This window comes from Mustela erminea, chromosome 1 (genome assembly GCF_009829155.1).
Source record: "Mustela erminea isolate mMusErm1 chromosome 1, mMusErm1.Pri, whole genome shotgun sequence".
NCBI lineage: Eukaryota > Metazoa > Chordata > Mammalia > Carnivora > Mustelidae > Mustela > Mustela erminea.
In genome coordinates this window covers 32,661,300-32,679,071 of record NC_045614.1, presented here as the reverse complement: position 1 = coordinate 32,679,071, position 17,772 = coordinate 32,661,300, and the positions used below count along the sequence as shown (strand labels likewise).

Here is a 17,772-nt window from a genome sequence, read left to right as displayed (position 1 = left end):
CCCAAATAAGAAAAAGGCACATAGGAATAGGTAGAAGGCAGTGAATCTAGATGTTAACCAGATTTTAAGGCATCAGAATTTTTTTTTAAGATTTTATTGAGAGAGAGAGGAGGGGCAGAGAGAGCATCTTTAAGCAGACTGTGCACTGAGTGCACAGCCCTACATGGGATTTGATCCCAGGACCCTGAGATCATGACCTAAGTTGAAACCAAGAGTCAGATTCTCAACAGACTGAGCCGCCCAAGCGCCCTAAGATAATGGATTTGGTTGCACCAGTAGTGCTCTTCAGATGAATTATTATCAGTGATGATGGTGATCATTCCACTGTTTTCCTTGTGCTGTTATTGTTCTCAACAGACGTCTGTCTGCTTGGGCTGGAATCACGGGAGGAGAGGCATGTAGAAAGCACTGTGGTTACGCCAGTTCGGAAACAGCAGTTGTCTCTGATCCTCATACCTCTCTCTATGGTGACTGGGATGATTAAATGAGACAGTGCAGGTCTTAGAGCAGTTCCTGGCCCATGGATGAATGTAAGAATGCTAGAATGTGCCTTTTCTAGTTCTGCCTCTCCTTTTAGACTGTCCCTCTGATGCTATGATTACTGAATGGCTGTTTCCATCAACTCTCTTTTTCCCCCTTCCTATTAATGGATAGCTTGTTTGTACTGCTTATATATTGAACTGACTATCCCTATGGGCGGATTTGCTGTAAGTTCACCCATGTTCCTGTGTTTACAGGTAGGCCTGTTTCTTCACCCTCCTGAAGCCCCTGTTTGAACCCACGCACCCAGGTCTTTTGAGTTCTGTCTGTTTCCCACAAATAAAGACATCCTTGACTCCCAGGGCTGTTTCCCTGTACCTGTCATCACTATCCAGTTAGCCACACTGCAAACCTGGTAGTTCTTCCTGAGTCTTCCTCCTCCTCCGTACCCCGCAGCTGATGCACCATTTCTCCCTCGAAAGAAGTATGTCTTAAATCCACCAACTTCCCCCACCCCAACCCTCTGCACCCTCTTCAGAATCACCATTGCCAGGGTGCCTGGGTGGCTCAGCCGATTGTCTGTCTGACTCTTGTATTGGCTCAGATCATGGTCTCAGGGTTGTGAGATCAAGCCCAGGGTCCCACTGAGCCTGGACCCTGCTTAAAATTCTCTCTCTCCCTCTCTGTCTGTCCCTCCCTCTTCTCTTTTCCTCTAGGAAAAAAAAAAAAAGAATCACCATCTCCTCTTGCCTGGACCTGTACAGTAGCTTCCTACTGTCATATTGTCTCCATTCTTGCTGTATTCCCATCCAATGTCGACTCAGCAGTCAGGGTAGAATTTTTGCAGCAAATATCAGACCATATTTGCCCAGATTTAAAACTCAGTAGTGATATTCCAAATCCAAGTATGCGATTATGACCTGTGAGTTCTGTGTGGTCTGGCCCTGGGGGAAGCCTCGGGAGCCCTCCTGCAACCACTGCAGCTGGCTTCCCCCAGAGCACTCCTCTCTGTTGCCAAGCGGGCGTTTATTTTTGTCAACACGCAGTCAGTGTTGGTCCCCGTCACTGGCCTGGAAGCTCCATGAGGGTGGGGCACGGTCAGCTTTGCTTATCACTGTGTTGCCAGCCCTTCACATAGATCTTTAAACTTAGTAGGCACTCATGTGTTTATTGAGTGAACAAAGGAATTCATCCCAAGTTCAAATTTAATTTGAAATTATTCAAATTAAATTTGTTATCTGTCAAGGTTACGTTTCTAAATATTAAAATTAGTCCATTAACAGTAGAGATTTTTCTGTATGCAAGTCATTAGACCACTGGTTTGTAGGAGTATTTCAAGGAGCTTCATTCTATTTTTTTAAAAAGATTTTATCTATAGATTTGAGAGAGAGAGAGCACAAAGCAGGGGGGAGGGGCAGATAGAGAAGGAGAAGCTGACTCCCTGCTGAGCAGGGAGCCCGATGGGGGGCTCGATCCCAAGACTCTGTGATCATGACTGAAATGGAAGATGGACGTTTAACCAAGGTGCCCCTAGGAGCTTCATTCTAAAAACCTTCCAGGGACGCCTGAGTGGCTCAGTTGGTTAAGCAGCTGCCTTCGGCTCAGGTCATGATCCCAGCGTCCTGGGATCGAGTCCCGCATCGGGCTCCTTGCTCCGCAGGGAGCCTGCTTCTCCCTCTGACTCTGCCTTCCACTCTGTCTGCCTGTGCTCGCTCTCACTCGCTCTCTCTCTGACAAATAAATAAATAAAAATCTTAAAAAAAAAAATAAAAAATAAAAATAAATAAAAATAAAAACCTTCCAGAATTAGGTCCCAAGGCTTTATATACATGAAAGTGCTGTAGGTTGAAAGATGGTTATTTTTGTTCTGGTATGAATATTTAAATTGATCTCCTTCCTTCTACACTGTGTAGTCTATTAAGATTTCCAGGGGCCCCTGGGTGGCACAGTCGGTTGAGCGTCCAACTCTCGGTTTCATCTCAGGTCTTGATCTCTGGATCGTGAGATCGAGTCTCACATCAGCCTCCACGCTCAGCGTAGAGTCTGCTTAAGACTTTCTCTCCCTTTCCCTCTGCTGCCCTTCCCCCCACTTCCCTCTCACAAATAAATAAATAAATAACTCTTTAAAAAAAAAAAAAAAAAAAAAAGATTTTCAGAATGACAACTCCAAATCGTAATACTCTCATAAGACAGAGCTCAAAGGCAGCCAGCAATGTTTCCATTTCCTGAAGTAAAACAGTCACAGCCAAACCTATTAATATACATATTGCAAAATCATCTACTAGCTGCTATTGAAATGTTTGTAATGATTTGTGCTTATTAGAGTAAGATGTCTGGCACATTTATGAATGATAGAACTTTGAACGTGCTTGGTAATAGCAGTTGGATTAATATTCGGCTCCGTGTTTTACAGGGCGCTATTTATCTATGAGGTACAAAAGGGCACTTCGGTAATTTCCGTTAACAAAATCACAGAGTTAGTGAGGGACATGAGAAATATTGAATAGAAGGAAATGACACTTGAAATCTGTTTTCATTGCATTTTCACATTTTGTTCTTCATTCTTAAACTCATTTCCCTCTAAAAGTCAAGAACGTTATATTGGGAAATAATGTGTCTTGAAAACCTGAGCCAGCAGGCTTATGATCCAAGTGGTAATGACTTCTGTAATCGCTAATGAGGCAAATGGACGTAGAATGTCCCAGTGCACTCACTGGGGCCAGCCTCTTGCCTGTTCTGCAAGAAGCTGTCATATCAAATTTTTGTCCTGACTCCATGGGCACTTTGATTCCTAAACCTTTTTGAGAAACCTAATCTGAAATCAAAGTCAAGTTTCTTAGATGTGGTCAGACAAGGTCACATTTAAAACAGTTCAGTGAACTTGCAGATCAAAGTTGAAAGGGAATGCCTCCCTCCCCAAATTGGCACAGACTTACCTGATCGCTTACCTTTCGGTTTCTAACGTGGCTTTTTCACCTCCTTCCCCAACCGACTGGGAAAATGAGAGTTTATCCTCTGAAAAATGGTCAAAGAGTTCCTTTAAATCATTTAATTAGGAAATTGGACACAGTTGTATTTTGGAAATGTACCTTTATCCAAATCAGTGTATCACAAGGCATTTTGTTGAAGAAATATCTTGATCAGAGATTGCGTAAAGTGAGATGTGCAACAGGAATCCTTACGAATTCATAGTGGGACTTAAAATCAGAATTTCGTGGTAATTTCTGGTTCATTGGCTTTATTTTTTGCCCGAAGGGTCAGGATTTGCCCACACTCTTGAGTGACCCAAAATGCTATGCAGGATTGCTGCTGTAAGGCTACAGACATTTTTCCCCCTAAGGCCACCTTCTTGCCATGCGGAAGCTTGAGATATTACCTAAAATGGCTCTAGAAAAGGGGGGATGATGACTCGTGTTAGATATGATCTTAACATCTCACAACTCGGGTTTTTATCAAACTCCATGTGATTTACAAAACAAAAACAAAAAAACCACAACAACAACCTTGCCATTGCTTTATATTTCAGTGTTCTGTCTCTTGTGGTCGAGGGCATAAGCAACGAAATGTTTACTGCATGGCAAAGGATGGAAGCCATTTAGAAAGTGATTACTGTAAACACCTTGCTAAGCCAAATGGGCTCAGAAAGTGCAGAGGAGGACGATGCCCCAAATGGAAGGCTGGCGTCTGGAGTCAGGTGAGCGATGCTTCTCTGCTACGACTGCTTCCCTCTTCCCTCCGCCACGTGGCCGACACCAGCGTGTTGGCTGTGTTTCTCTGCACAGCTCCGGTTTTGCAGAGGGGAGCTTGGGGCCGACGGGGAAGGGGACACTCCTTATGTGAGCGCACTTGCTAGCTGGGAGACCTGGGGCCTGTGGATTCAGCCCTTGGTGCCTTACGGAATGCCTCCAGCAGGATGGTTGTTGAGGATGAATTCTAAGTAGTAGAGCTTGTAGGTGTCAGCCCTCTGGCCCAGAGTGGCCCTTCAGGATGCCTTCGCTGATGGCGTGTTTTAGTCCCCTCTACCACTTCAATAACCACGAACTCAGACTGCTGTAAACTTGACTCTGCTCACCTGGCAGGAACTGGGTCAGGATCGAGATGCTTACAGCACAGACTGCCACTATGAAGGATTAGTGACTAGGTCTCTGCCCCCTTTGCTTCTGCACAACAGAGGTGGGGGACAGAAGGAGGAGCGCGCTCGCATTTTCTAGCTACGCGACCTTGGGTGATCTGTTTAACCTTCCCGAGCCTACTTCATAGAGCTCTTGTGAGGATTTAATGCCATAATGAATGCCGAGTGCTTAGTTCAGAGGTCTTAAATCTAAGAGGCCCTCAAGAGAAATATTTTCTTTGGATGAATGTGATGTGTCTCTCGGACGGGGAAAGGAGGGGGTGGTAAGTTCCCAAGAAAGCAATTACAGTCACACTCCACTAATTCTAAACATTTGGTAATCTAGACAGGAGCTGGGTGAGAGAATTTCCCTATTGTATTTAGCCAGGAACTTTTCAGAAGCTTCTGTTTACCTATAAACAACTGATGTGTGAACCGAAGTCTTGCACAGCAGCCTGGAGGCTGATCTCTTCCTGCCTCACTGCCCATCCTCTCAGCCTGGTTGAAGGTGCTTGCTTAACAATAATAAGGTGCGGTTTTGTATATTCTGTCTTTCATACTGCTCTTCCTCTCCGTTGCTTGGCCTCTTTGTGCTTTCACTGAAATTGTGGTTCTCCAGTGCAGCTGAGAATTACCAGGGCTTTTAAGAATCAATAGAAAAGTAGGTTCCAAGTTGGAAGGTTCCAGATTTGGTTCTTTCAGAGCCTGCATCCTGAGTCCCCGGAGCCTCAGAGAAGCTCCGGACGGCTGTGTTAACGTGGGGAAGAGTCGGGGATTCTCCATGTTGCCATGACTAATGGAAAATTCCTCTAGAAATGTGAATTTTTCTTAAATGCTCTGAGCTGGCATCATTGTCCCACATGGCGTTTCCCCCCCACCCCTGCCATACTCCCCTTCACAGAAATGCAAGACACGTCTTGCATCATTCCCTAGAAGAGTAGCCTCATCCTTCTTAAGGCCTCTCTCATAACGATCGTGTGTTCTTGTTTCTGTTTTAATTCAACAGTCAAAGCTTCAGGGTCCAACCAAAGCGAGTTCTTCCTCTGACTTCCCTAAGCGATCAGATTTCAAGGCAGTGTTTCGTATTGGTCATCCTTAATGGCTTGTCTAAGTGACTGCTGTCATCTGTAACTCCCAGCCCTCTTATTTGGAGAGCTATTCAATTCATGTATAAGCCCGCAGCTAACATTATTGAAGATACGGCACTAATTAGCTTGTCCTCTTGTAGACTTTCATGCTCTGTTGCTCTTCTTTATGTTCCTTGGCCTCTACTTATCTATTTGCATCATGCCCTGAATATTAAGTTTGCAGCATGAAAATGATGCTCATTTTATAGGCCAATTTATTCAATATAGAGACGATGAAAAGAATCTTTCACTCTTCATTGGTAAACACAGTGAGTTTTAATCCAATATTCTGGGATCTTGTTGGGAAGTCTAAAATTGCTTACAAAGCTGGGATGATTAGGTTTGAACACTGGCAGGGTGGTTTTTTTTTTTTTTTTTTGAACATAAGGTAATAGGATTATCAGAATGCCTCCCTAGAAAAGACTGCACCTGTTCAAAATGATTGCCTAAAACAGTCTAGTCACCTTTGTAGAAAATGCAAGTAAACACAGTTATGTAATGGTCTGTGGCCAGCTTTGTAATGCCCTGATTTGATTTGTAGAAATGAATTATAAAAGCAGGCAAAACAAGGTGCTACATGGGAAAAATCTGATTTATGCGATTTAGAAGTATGCCTGAAAATAATCAGATGCAGTGGTTAATGGAGATAGACAGTCTGCATGGTTAAAGATTATTGGCTTACTAATGATCCATTGGTAAACACAAATAACCCTGAGGCAGTGATATTGAAGCAAGAGCAATGATTATCCATTTGCAACAATGTTGAGAAGATTTTATCTCTATCTGGTCCTTCTGTTTTCTGCTGATACAACATTCTAGTCATCTCCTACTCCAAGTAGGAAGAAGAATTAGGGCCATTTCTCATCACGTCGAAATGTCTGAGGATAATAGGACGTATAGAATATTAGGCTGTGTTGATTTTCATAGTCTCACCCTCGAAATTGGTGCTTTGAGATTTAATGTGGAATGTTTCATTTCTACATCTTTTGAAAATCTTGAATTTGCCAAGGAAATCTTTCCAATAAAAGGAAAGCTTATTTTGGAAAACATCCTCACTAAAATTTTAAAGCATTTTTTTTTTTAGAAGCTCCACATTCAATTTGTTGAGATGCTTTGGATCAAGAGATAAGGGATGCCCGTGAAATTTTAAGTCAAAAATCGGCATCACGTTCTTGATTCAGTTTTGATAAATGCAAAGGCTTTGGAGTCCCATGATTATAGAACCATTACAGATAAAAATTGTTTAATCCATTCGTATAGAAAGGTTTAAAAAAAAAATGAAGGTCAGAAATCAAAAGAATGAAGGATCAGATTAGAATAAAAGTAACGCTTTGTCATTGCTTGTCGATCATGAATTCACTCGGTCGATTCATTTCTCGGTCTTAAGGTACATGTCTTTTTCACACTTGAAACCCTGTATGCTCAGAACAGGTCTAACAACCAATGGAATGCCATGATTTAATTAAAATAGCCCTTCTTTCCCTTAGTGATACAAAACACAATGCTTTGTCTTGCCATCAGTCATGTCTTCAATGGAGGGAAATAATTAAATTTTAAAAACCCTTCAGTGCTAATACCAAAATGGGAGCTGGCGAATTGCGTGATGAATCCACCAGCCGTTTTCGGTTAGAACTTTTCTTGTAAATTACAGCTTGGTTGTAAGCGTCTGATTCTGAACTATTCTGCTAATGTTTCATGCAGAAACATGGCGAATGTGTAGCTGGTGTCCTTTGAGAAATCAAGGAAACCATATGCACATTATGCACATAGTCAGTGATGAGAAAGAGAGTCGCTTGTGTACTCTCCATTATTTCGTTTGTATTTGAACTGTAAGCATTGATGTTGAATTGTTTGAATACAGGCCTCTCACCCACACTCTTGCTGACGTAGTATAGAAGACTGCATCCTATTAGCACCATATTTTAAAACTGGAAGCCAAATTCTAATCCAGAGTAGCCATGGCCCATTGCCTAGGGCAGAATTCACTTTGACTGCTTTGTGTTTTTGTCTTTGCTGGAGTTGATTATCTCTGTTGTTTGCCATCTTTGTGCAGGGTCTCTCTAAAAGACTTATTAGGAAGTATAAAAGATACATTCTGTCAAATGCTTAGCATGCAGTTCAGCTCTCAGGGGTGATTTTATACTCTCTGGACACTTGGCAATGTCTAGAGACAGAACTGGTTGTCACAAGTGGGTGGAGGAGGGGAGACATGACTGCCATTAAATGGATAGAGCCCAGGGAAGCTGCTAAACTTCCTACAGTGGCTATAGGACAGCTCCAAACAATAAAGAATTATTAGGTGGAGAAACCCTAGTATGGAGTCTGGCACATAGTAAGTGCTAAGTTAAAAGGTCACTGTTATTGTTGGGACTCTTATTATTTATTAGAGTTGGTTCATATAGTTGTTTCTCAAGCTAGTCCCTCCTCTAAATAACATCACCACCATAATTTCAACAGTAATACTGGGGAAAAGTATGTAAAATACTTTCCAGTTTTCAAGTATATATATGATTCCCCACACATCAGAAGTTACAAAGAGATTCTTTTTATCTGTGGAGATAAACATTGAAGTCCCCCCATAAGTTGGGGATTCTGCACGGCAGGGAGGACAGAGAGATGAAGCATAGTTCCCAGTTCAGTAGTTCAGAACTAAAAACATCTCCTTTCAAACCTGCACATTCCACGGTGGAATGATGGCAGGGGGAAACCCATTAAAAGAGACTGCTCAACCTTTTTCCAGTAGGCACTAAATAGAAGATGTACTAGCACAGGAAGCATTGAGCACACACACATGCACACATCACCACATCCTCACCATGTCCAGGGTCATGCAGAGGTCTCTCTAATGCTCCCTGATTTATTCATGGGCTTTCCATACAAACCTCAGAGAATTCACCAAGCAAGCATGGCCAGCTCTGTGTGCAAATTGTTGCTTCCCTTGAGACAGCACAGGAAGAAAGTCCAACACAGAGAACTAACTAACTCTGACTCAGTGTACTTGCTTTTGAACAAAGATGACAGTAGATAGGGTATTCAGAAAGGCAAACTTTAGACTTTATGTGCACTTAAGTCATGGCAAAACTTTCCTTCTTTCCAAGCTGGCTTTGACATTATAAAAATAACAATTTTTAGCCTATCACTAAACCTTTCTGTGTCTTTATTTGCCTTTTGAGAAATTGTTGAACACTGGAGGAAGTGATTTTTGGTTAATGTTAGGTACTTACGGCTCTTAATACATTGCCTTCATTGAACCATAAGTAAATTACTCAGTAACACTAGCATCAAAAAGAGGTCTCATTTATTTAGAGCTTGAAGAGTACAGACTCTGAAAGTCTTTAATGTTTGTTCCTTTTTCTTTAGGTTATTAAAACATTGTGAGATTTTGAATATATATCAGCCCTATGCTGAGCTCAAACTTGTCTACCTAATTAGTCTTTCTTTATATTTCCATTTCAATACACTCTTCTGGGAGTGTCTAGAGATATTTGTGTGTGTGTGTGTGTGTGTGTGTGTGTGTGTGTGTGTATACATATATATACATATATATACATATATATACCCAAAAGGGTTTTTTAGTTGTTGGTGTTTGTTGTCGATGATGATGATGTTGGAACCTCTCTGTCATTCACATAGTGACTCCCCCAAGTTACAGTTCATTCATTTCTAGGGTAATCAATGCGAAATATGAAACATGTAGCTCCCATGAGCATTAAATGGTCAATCTCTGTAGACAAGGCCATCACTTGTCTTTAGGAACCCTCCCATTCCACCCAGGACATAATGACTTTAAAAGTCTGGTTTCTTCTGGGTCACAGACTCATTCAATCCAATTAATACAATTAAACCCAAACAATAGTAGCTGTGTTGCCTCAAAATATTTCCTTCTCTTCAGCTAGCTTTGATGTGAACGTTCAAGCTCTTGCCCAGCATAGACCCATCGGAAATGATATGATTTCCCGAGCTGCTCTCTAAAGAGTATCAGCTCTTTTCTTAAAACCTGAAATGAAAATAAAATTACTATTCAGCAGAATCTATTGGGTGTGCTTCTCGCTAGTAAATTCCCATTAACCTCAGAGCGAGACAAATCCTGCTGCAGGTTAATTGGACAAGGATGCTTTTCTAATTAAAAAGATCGTGATTCTATTCTTTAAGACTTCGTCTCAGAAATGCAGCTGTAATGTACGTTAAGTTTGTTTTCTCAATGCCAGACAAATTAATGGAGGCCAAGCTATCGCAAAAACTTGGTAACAATTTTAAATGGCTCGGTATAATAATATACTGTTCTTTCCAAGCAAATGTTGCCTGTAGTTTCTGTCAAAACCTTAATAAAGACAATAATTCTTGGCCTGCCCATAAGTGAGATTATGAAACCCAGCAATGAGGAAACCATTAAAAAATTAATTTAAAGGAAAGTTAATTGCAGACTTAATATGGTGTTTTGCAACTTGGTCAACAAAATGTTTAGCCTGATTAACAGTATTTTTCAAGGGTTGGAAACATGATGCCCGCCCAAGGAAATGGTTTTTCCTTGTCAGCTTTTATTCTCCATATACGTATGCATCTAAGGTTGTAAATAGGCTCTAATACTTCTGTGAATTCAGTAGTTTAAAAAAAAAAAAAAAATTCCTTTGTCTCCGGAAATAGGAGCAAGGAAAGGAAGCGATGGAGAAAATAATTCTACTTATAAGGCCCTAAAAGCTTTCGTGATTTACTCTCCCTGGGTTATACTTTTAATCTGCCAAGAAATTCTTCTTGTACAACGGCACTGTGTCTCCAATTTTCAAGAACTTCCAGTCCTCTGGGATAGAAATCATTTGGGGTTTTTATTTCACATGGCAGCACTATTTATTTCGAGATTGGTATTAAATGTTTTATAATCATCTTTCCCAGCCTCATTCAGTCTCCAAGAGTTTGGGTAACTTTAGAGATTCCCCAAGACTCGAATACATATCTAACTCACCAGCTCTGAACCACAGTTAAGTTTGCAGATTTAAGATATTATCTTGGGTCCCTTTCATTGGAAATTAGAAAGCTTTGTAATAGTGGTGAAAGTCATTAGATTAGGAGTGCATTCCCCATGCCTGTGACCCTTCTCCACCTCGTCACACACACACACACACACACACACACACGCACACACTCACACTCACACATACTCCCCACCCCACCCCCACCAAATGACCCAAAGCTCCCACTTACACGGTCTTTCTTCTTAGTGCTCCGTATCCTGCGGCCAAGGCACACGGCGGAGAAGTGTAGGCTGTCAGATGGGAGCACACAAAATAGCCAGAGAGTCCGACTGCAACCCGTACACCAGACCGGAGTCGGAGCGCGTCTGCCAAGCCCCGCCGTGTCCTCGCTATGCTTGGAGGGCAGAGGAATGGCAAGAAGTAAGTAGAGCCATGAAGTGGGCACCTGCCAGGCGTTTCGCTCAGCCCCTTGCAATCACCACATCCTTTACCCTGAAATGACTTCAAGCACGGTGACAAGGCTGGCTCTTTCCCAGAAGGTTTGCTGTCAGACGGCAAGCAGTTCGCTCCGACCAGGGTGGGAGAGCTCCTCCTTTTTATGCAGTTCCTACGTCTGTGTTCTTGAATGTTCCAAGTCGGGCTGCCTCCAGAAACACTGTATCAGGCCTTGGGCCAAATGCATACAGCTATCTTGCACAAAAGGAGGGGGAGATAGAAGACATATTTTCGATACATATATCCCAACTTGGGCATCCCGTATTAGTTCCACCAGCAACAAGGCAGACTCCAGGTAGGACCTGCTCTGCGTGTGTCTCCTTTTGGGACTTTGATACTCAAGTCCAAGACAGACACTCTTGTGAATCCCTGATTAATTAGTGAAGCATTTCCAACATTAAAAAAAAAAAAAAATGATGGAATCTGAAAAACAGCTCAGTGGATGCAGGGATAGACCTGTTTTTCTCCCTCTCCAAGTTAATGTTTAGTTAAAGAAATCACTGTGTATCCCTGGAGAAAAGTCTAGCTAGAGAAGGTAAGACTCTGGAGGAAGAGGGAAGGTCTGGTTCCAGAAGAGAACACGTTGTAGAAAGAGGGGAAAGAGTATAAGAAAGCAAAACAGAGTCCTCTGACTTTGGAATGAAACAAAAAGTACACGCTGTCAGCGCTTTAGTGATATGAATAATAAGGAATTTCCCACCAAGAATGGATTTTAGAAGAGGGAGAAACCGTGGCGGGCTCAGTGCTCTGAACTTTATGCTCATCCCCTTGCTAGGCAAAATGGGTGTCACTATTATCAGCCCACTTTGCGGCCAAGGAAACTGAGTTCTGAGAACCAGTGTCATCTGTCCCAGCGTCACATGCCCAGCAAGTAGGAGTAAGACTTGATTCTAAATGTAAACCATTCTGAGATACTACCATTGCAGTTTTTTTAAAAAATTGGCACAAGTGTTCCTAGCAATACCACCTTATTTTTTTTTCCAGGTGTATAGAGATATAATTGGCATATAATATTGTATTTATTTTAGGCGAAAACATGATGATTTGATATATGTATCTATTATAGAATAATTACCATGGTATGTTTTTAATAAGTGTTATAGTTAAATTTTCTCACCTCACATAGTTACAGGTTTTGTTTTTTGTTTTTTGTTTTTTCCTGGTGATGAGAAATGTTAAGATCTACTCTCTTGGCAACTTTCAAATGTATGATACAGTATTGTTAACTATAGCCACCCTGTGTATATTAGATTCCCAGGACTTATTTCTGTTATAGCTGGAAATTTGTATCTTTTGACCCCCTTCACCTAGTCACCTAGCCCCTGCCCATCCCCTCCGGCCACTCTGATCTGTTCTCTCTATCTACAGGTTTGATTGTTTTAAGATTCCATATATAATTGAGACCATACAGTATTTGTCGTTCTCTGTCTGACTGATGTCCCTCAGCACAGTGACCTCAAGTTCCATCTGTAGGGTCACAGGTGGCAGGATTTCCTTCTTTTTATGGCTATTGTATCCCATTGTAGATGTCGATGTAGATATAGATATATACATTTTTTAATTCATATGCCCATTGATGGACGCTTGAGTTGCTTCCACGTCTTGGCTGTTGTAAATAATGCTGCAGTGAACGTGGGCGGGGGGAGCAGATATCTTTTCAAGTTAGTGATTTTATTTCCTGCAAAGAAATATGCAGAAGTGGAATTTCAGAATCATATGGTAGTTCTGTTTTCAATTTTTTTTTTTTAAGATTTTATTTACTAGCGCGAGAGAGAGCACAGAGGGAGTGGTGGAGAAGCAGATTCTCCACTGAGCAGAGATCCCAATGCAGGGCTTGATCCCAGGACCCCAGGATCATGACCTGAGCCAAAGGCAGACGCTTAACTGACTGAGCCACCCGGGTGCCCCCTGTTTTTAATTTTTTGAAGACTCTCCATACTATTTCCCATAGAGGATGCTCTAATTTACATTCGCATGCACGGTGCGCAGGGGTTCCCCTTTCTCCAGACTCTCAGCAGCACTTGCTGCTATTTTGCTAATAGCTGTTCTAACAGGTATGAGGCTGTATCTCCTTGTGAATTTGATGTGCGTTTCCCTGATGACTAGCAATGGTGAACATCTTTTCATATATCTGTTAGCTATTTGTATGTCTTCTTTTGAGAAATGTCTGGCCAGGTCCTTTGCCCCTTTTTAGTTTGATGTAGTCGCACCTGTTTATTTTTACTTTTGATGCCTTTGCTCTTGGTGTCACATTCAGAATGGTTATAGCCAAGACTAATGTCAAGGATCATACCCCTTATGTTTTCTTCCAGTGGTTTTATGTTTTCAAATCTTTCTGATTCAAGTCTTTAATCCACTGTGAGTTCCTTCTGTGTATGGTATAAGGTAGGAGTCCAGTTTCATTATTTTGCATGTGATTGTCCGTTTATGGAATTCCCCACCATTTATGGAAGAGACTGGCTTTTCCCCATTGTATATTCTTGACTTCTTTGTTGTAAATGAATTAACCATATCTGTGTGACTTTATTTCTGGACTCTCTATTCTGTTTCATTGATCTAGATGTTCTTTTTTAATGCCAATACCATTCTGTTTTAATCACTATAATTTTATAATATGGTTTGAAATAGGGAGCGTGATGCCTGGGCTTTTTTCTTCCTTCTCAAGATTGCTTTAGCTCTTCCAGGTCTTTTGTGGTCCCATACAAATTTTAGGATGGTTCCCTTTATTTCTATGAAAAATGCCTTTGGAATTCTGATAAGGATTACATTAAATCTGTAGATTGCTTTGGGTAATGGGGGCATTTTCACAATATTAATTCTTCCATGAGCACAGAATTTCTTCTCATTTATTTGTGTCATTTTCAGTTTCTTTTATCAGTGTTCCAGAGCTCTCAATGTATAGGTCTTACACCTCCTGGGTTCAATTTATCCATGAGTGTTTTATGCTTTTTGATGCAATTTTGAATGGAATTGTGTTCTTACAACTGCATTGCTAACCCATGTGGGGATCAGCCTTCCGCCCCGTCCTTCCCTCTCCCTCACCCCTCCTAATGGATTGGATCCATTTGCAGGCATCTCATGTCCTTAGAACTTTCACTCCTTCTGTCTCTTCAACTTTTTGCTTGTTTTCTTTCTATATGTTTTTTACCTCCACCAGACGGTGTTGTGGAGGAATGGCTAAAGTAGTTCAATTTCAAATTAATTTCACTTGAGCCACACAAGTTATTGGGAGCCCCAGGGTCTGTGGAATTCTGCAGACCTGGTTCATATCCCAGGACTGGGACTTGTTAGCCATGTGACTTAGAACAAGGATTCTTGATTTTTTTGGATCCTAGGGTTTGCCATGTGTAGAATGGGGCTAATAATAATGATGATGCAGAGTTGCTCTGAGGAATTTAGCGATGCAGAATGATTTGGGGATTGGTAATATCAGATACGGAAGGAAGACAAGGCTCCCTGATCTCTGTCTCCCTCAATGTTACCTCTATATTCTTTTTGTAGTCTTGTTTCAGACCCACCACTGCTGGCTTTCTCCCTCTCCCTCTTCATCTGGTGCCACACTCCACCCTGTGTAACACTTCCAAGGAACAAAAAGTAAGAGAGTGTTCCGAAATGAATCTAAGCTGACTGCTCAAGCTTTAGCCAACTTTTGAAAATGCTAGAGCCAATCGAGGAAATACAAGCTCCATTTACAATTCCTTCTGAATTCCAAAGAGTGGAAACCTTGCCAAGTATGCACTGAGGAAGTCCCTTCTCTGATCTTACAAAACAGGCCTAGAAGTGTACATCTTTGCATGTTCTATGCAGATGGATCCTTTAAAAACATTCCTCAAATATTGCTAGCAAGCAGAACCTATGCAGATGGCCTGACCTGTGGCCATACTTAAAAGTGAAAGGTTAACCATTCTCATAAAGACAAAAGAATCTTTAGGCACTGAGTAAAGCAGATTCTAATAGTTCTTCTGCAACCACGCTTTCTCCCCTGCCTGAACCAGAAGTGCAAAGTTTGAGAAAGGTGGACCTGGGTGGTAAGAGAGGGTAGAACACTAGGGGGCGCCCTCACTTGATATTGAATTGGCAAAGTGTGGCCCAGGGCAGCTGGAGAAGGGACAAGACCCATCAAAAAGCCTATGTAGAACATGCTGGGTTCCCTTTTAGAATGTCCTCACAGCAACTAAGCCTAGAGTGAGTGTTGGTAGCGACTGGATCCTAAGTCTTGATTACCTGTGGGCAGTTCCTGTTTATGTCTGGCAAAGTCCTGGTATAATTATTCACTGTGCCTAATTTCATGATCAAAGGTATCCTTGTTAAAAAGCACACTTGAGTAGAACAGCACCCTTCAGACCTTCCTCAGTCACAGCACTCACCCTCCTCTCTTCCTCCTACCTCTGCGCCTACCCATTCCCTCTGCTACCATCTTTCCTGACACCTACCTTGCGCAGACGTGTGTCTTGACTTTCTTACCCTCCATGAGTGACACCTTGAGCTGGTGTCAGTGAGGATGCCAAGGCCCAGCCTCAGAGCTGAGGCCCACTGAATGCGATGTGCTGGAGACCTCCTACGCCAATACAGGAAGTACTCTTCTTAGCAGTCCTTGGCAAGCATTTCAGAGCTCTTGTTTGCTTTTTGAGTGTGCATTTTTCTCTTTTGCTTCCCTCCTGTGAATTATTAAAACCCACTTATTTGTTAGCAAGATGTATTTCATGCTGGGCACATCAGTGGCCTCCTCATTTTGAGAAATAATCCAGGTGTCCACTGTGGTGAGCACAAGGTCTGCACACCCATGATAGCATAATCATCAGGATGTCTTATGCAGTCACACAGTTGCACAGGTTGTGCACTGCACAATTCAAGAGCTACCATTCCCATAGGTTACAATATGAGTTCCATCCTCCAGACTTATATAGGGTGGTGGCCAGTCCTGATAATAAAAATATCTTATTGTTTATTAAGCTACGGGCCAAGTACTGTGTTGAATATTTTTATGTGGAGGACTTCATTTAACATTGCCATAACTCTCTAATGAAGTAATTAAAATTTCATCCTCACTTAAAGATGAGGAAATTTGAGGTTTAGATAGGTTAATTCATCCAAGTTCATGCATTTAGTAAGTAATAAGACTGGAATTTGAAGCCTGGAAGCCTGATTCTGGAACACACGCTCTGAATCTTTATATTCTGTTGCCTCCAATGTCAACTTTCATCTACATTGAATTATCTTATTTCCTTTTTAATGGCTTGTCTAGGCTCTTACTGAAAAGTTGGCATAAAGTACAATTCCCTTGACTGAGCCTCTCACATCCTTCAAACAATTAAATTCCTGGTCCCCTTGGTTGACAATAAGTCCTGTTGTTGGGGCAGTCTTGATGGGATGCAGCAGCTCAGGGGACCTCCTTCATTCATTGTGAGGCCTGGTGCCTGAGCAGCAGGGAAGGGGCATCAGTGTGCCTTAGTGATACTGTAAAAGTAGAGCTTGGGCTTGTAGATAGATGGCAAACAATTGGAGAAGAGAAAAATGCTGTATCCAGACATAAATGTTGGGCTTTTAATATCACCTGCCAACTTTGGGCAATTTATTTGACTTCCCCATGCTCAGTTTTGCTCACTTTAGAAATATAATGCTCATGAGGCAATAGTCATTTGAAAATTACTGTCATAAATGATTTACTTATTCATTGCATTATAATCTGACATATAAGTTTATTTATAGCAGCAGAGGTCTTTAATCAAATTTGTATTGTGAGCATGTGGATTACATGTCTCCCAGCATTAAGGAGTAAATCTCCCAGGACTGGCAAGTATTCTTTCTTTCACCTTTACCCCAAGTATTCTCTTGCCCCTAGTGCCTCTGCATCACAACGAGGCTGCCCTACTCCTTCCCTTACTTTGGTCACCTTTGCCTATTCTTCAGACCTCACCTAAGATGTCACTTCTCAGAAGCCCTTGCAGATCACATCTCCTCACCAATAACTGAGTCAGATGGCTCTCCTCTGAGTGCTCACAGCACCTGGAAAGACTGTGCTTGAGCAGTCAGCATCCTGAACGGTGGTGGCCTGGTGTCGTTGTCTACTTTATCACCCATTTGAGGTCAGAGAGTTTGTTCACGAGAGTTCTCCCCAGCATTTAGCACAGTACCTAGAGCACTAAAAACACTTCTTGAATAAATGAACCTATGAATGAACCAGAAGGACCAAAAAAGGTAGGAGGAAGGAAGGAGGGAGGGAAAAAGAAAGACATTATAGAGCAATACATTTCCTAACCCCTTGGAATCATGATCTTCTCAAAGGTCTTTTAAAACAGCCAAGCAAACTGTTTTTCCTGTAAGAACAGACCCTTTATTTTCTTGCCACATTGCCACAGACAAGCTGTGCTCAGATATGTCTGGCCTTCGCAGAACTGCCCACCCCGTGGCTGTTTGGCCCAGTGCAGAGACTTGGACCACTCTCATACATATTTGGATTCCAAAGGTTTTTATTGAGATCAGCTGTAGAATGAGTCCCAAGTTTACCTCCTCAGCTCAGAAAAGTTAGAAAAGAGCAGCGGGCCTTTGGTCAGTTAGTGACAAACATTTTAAAAAGTTTCCAATAGGG

The 17,772-nt window shown here is 41.9% G+C and overlaps 1 protein-coding gene across 3 annotated transcripts in view; it reads left to right on the top strand.

The window, feature by feature from the left end:
• ADAMTS9 (ADAM metallopeptidase with thrombospondin type 1 motif 9) overlaps positions 1-17,772 on the top strand; it is a 165,753-nt gene that overhangs the window by 109,225 nt on the left and 38,756 nt on the right. Inside the window, exons 29-30 of one of the 3 annotated variants that reach the window (XM_032324450.1) lie at positions 4,007-4,174; positions 10,935-11,108. In XM_032324450.1, the coding sequence (XP_032180341.1) occupies positions 4,007-4,174; positions 10,935-11,108 (342 nt within the window). The remainder of the gene's footprint in view (positions 1-4,006; positions 4,175-10,934; positions 11,109-17,772) is intronic. The other 2 variants (XM_032324460.1, XM_032324470.1) reach the window with 2 other exon arrangements.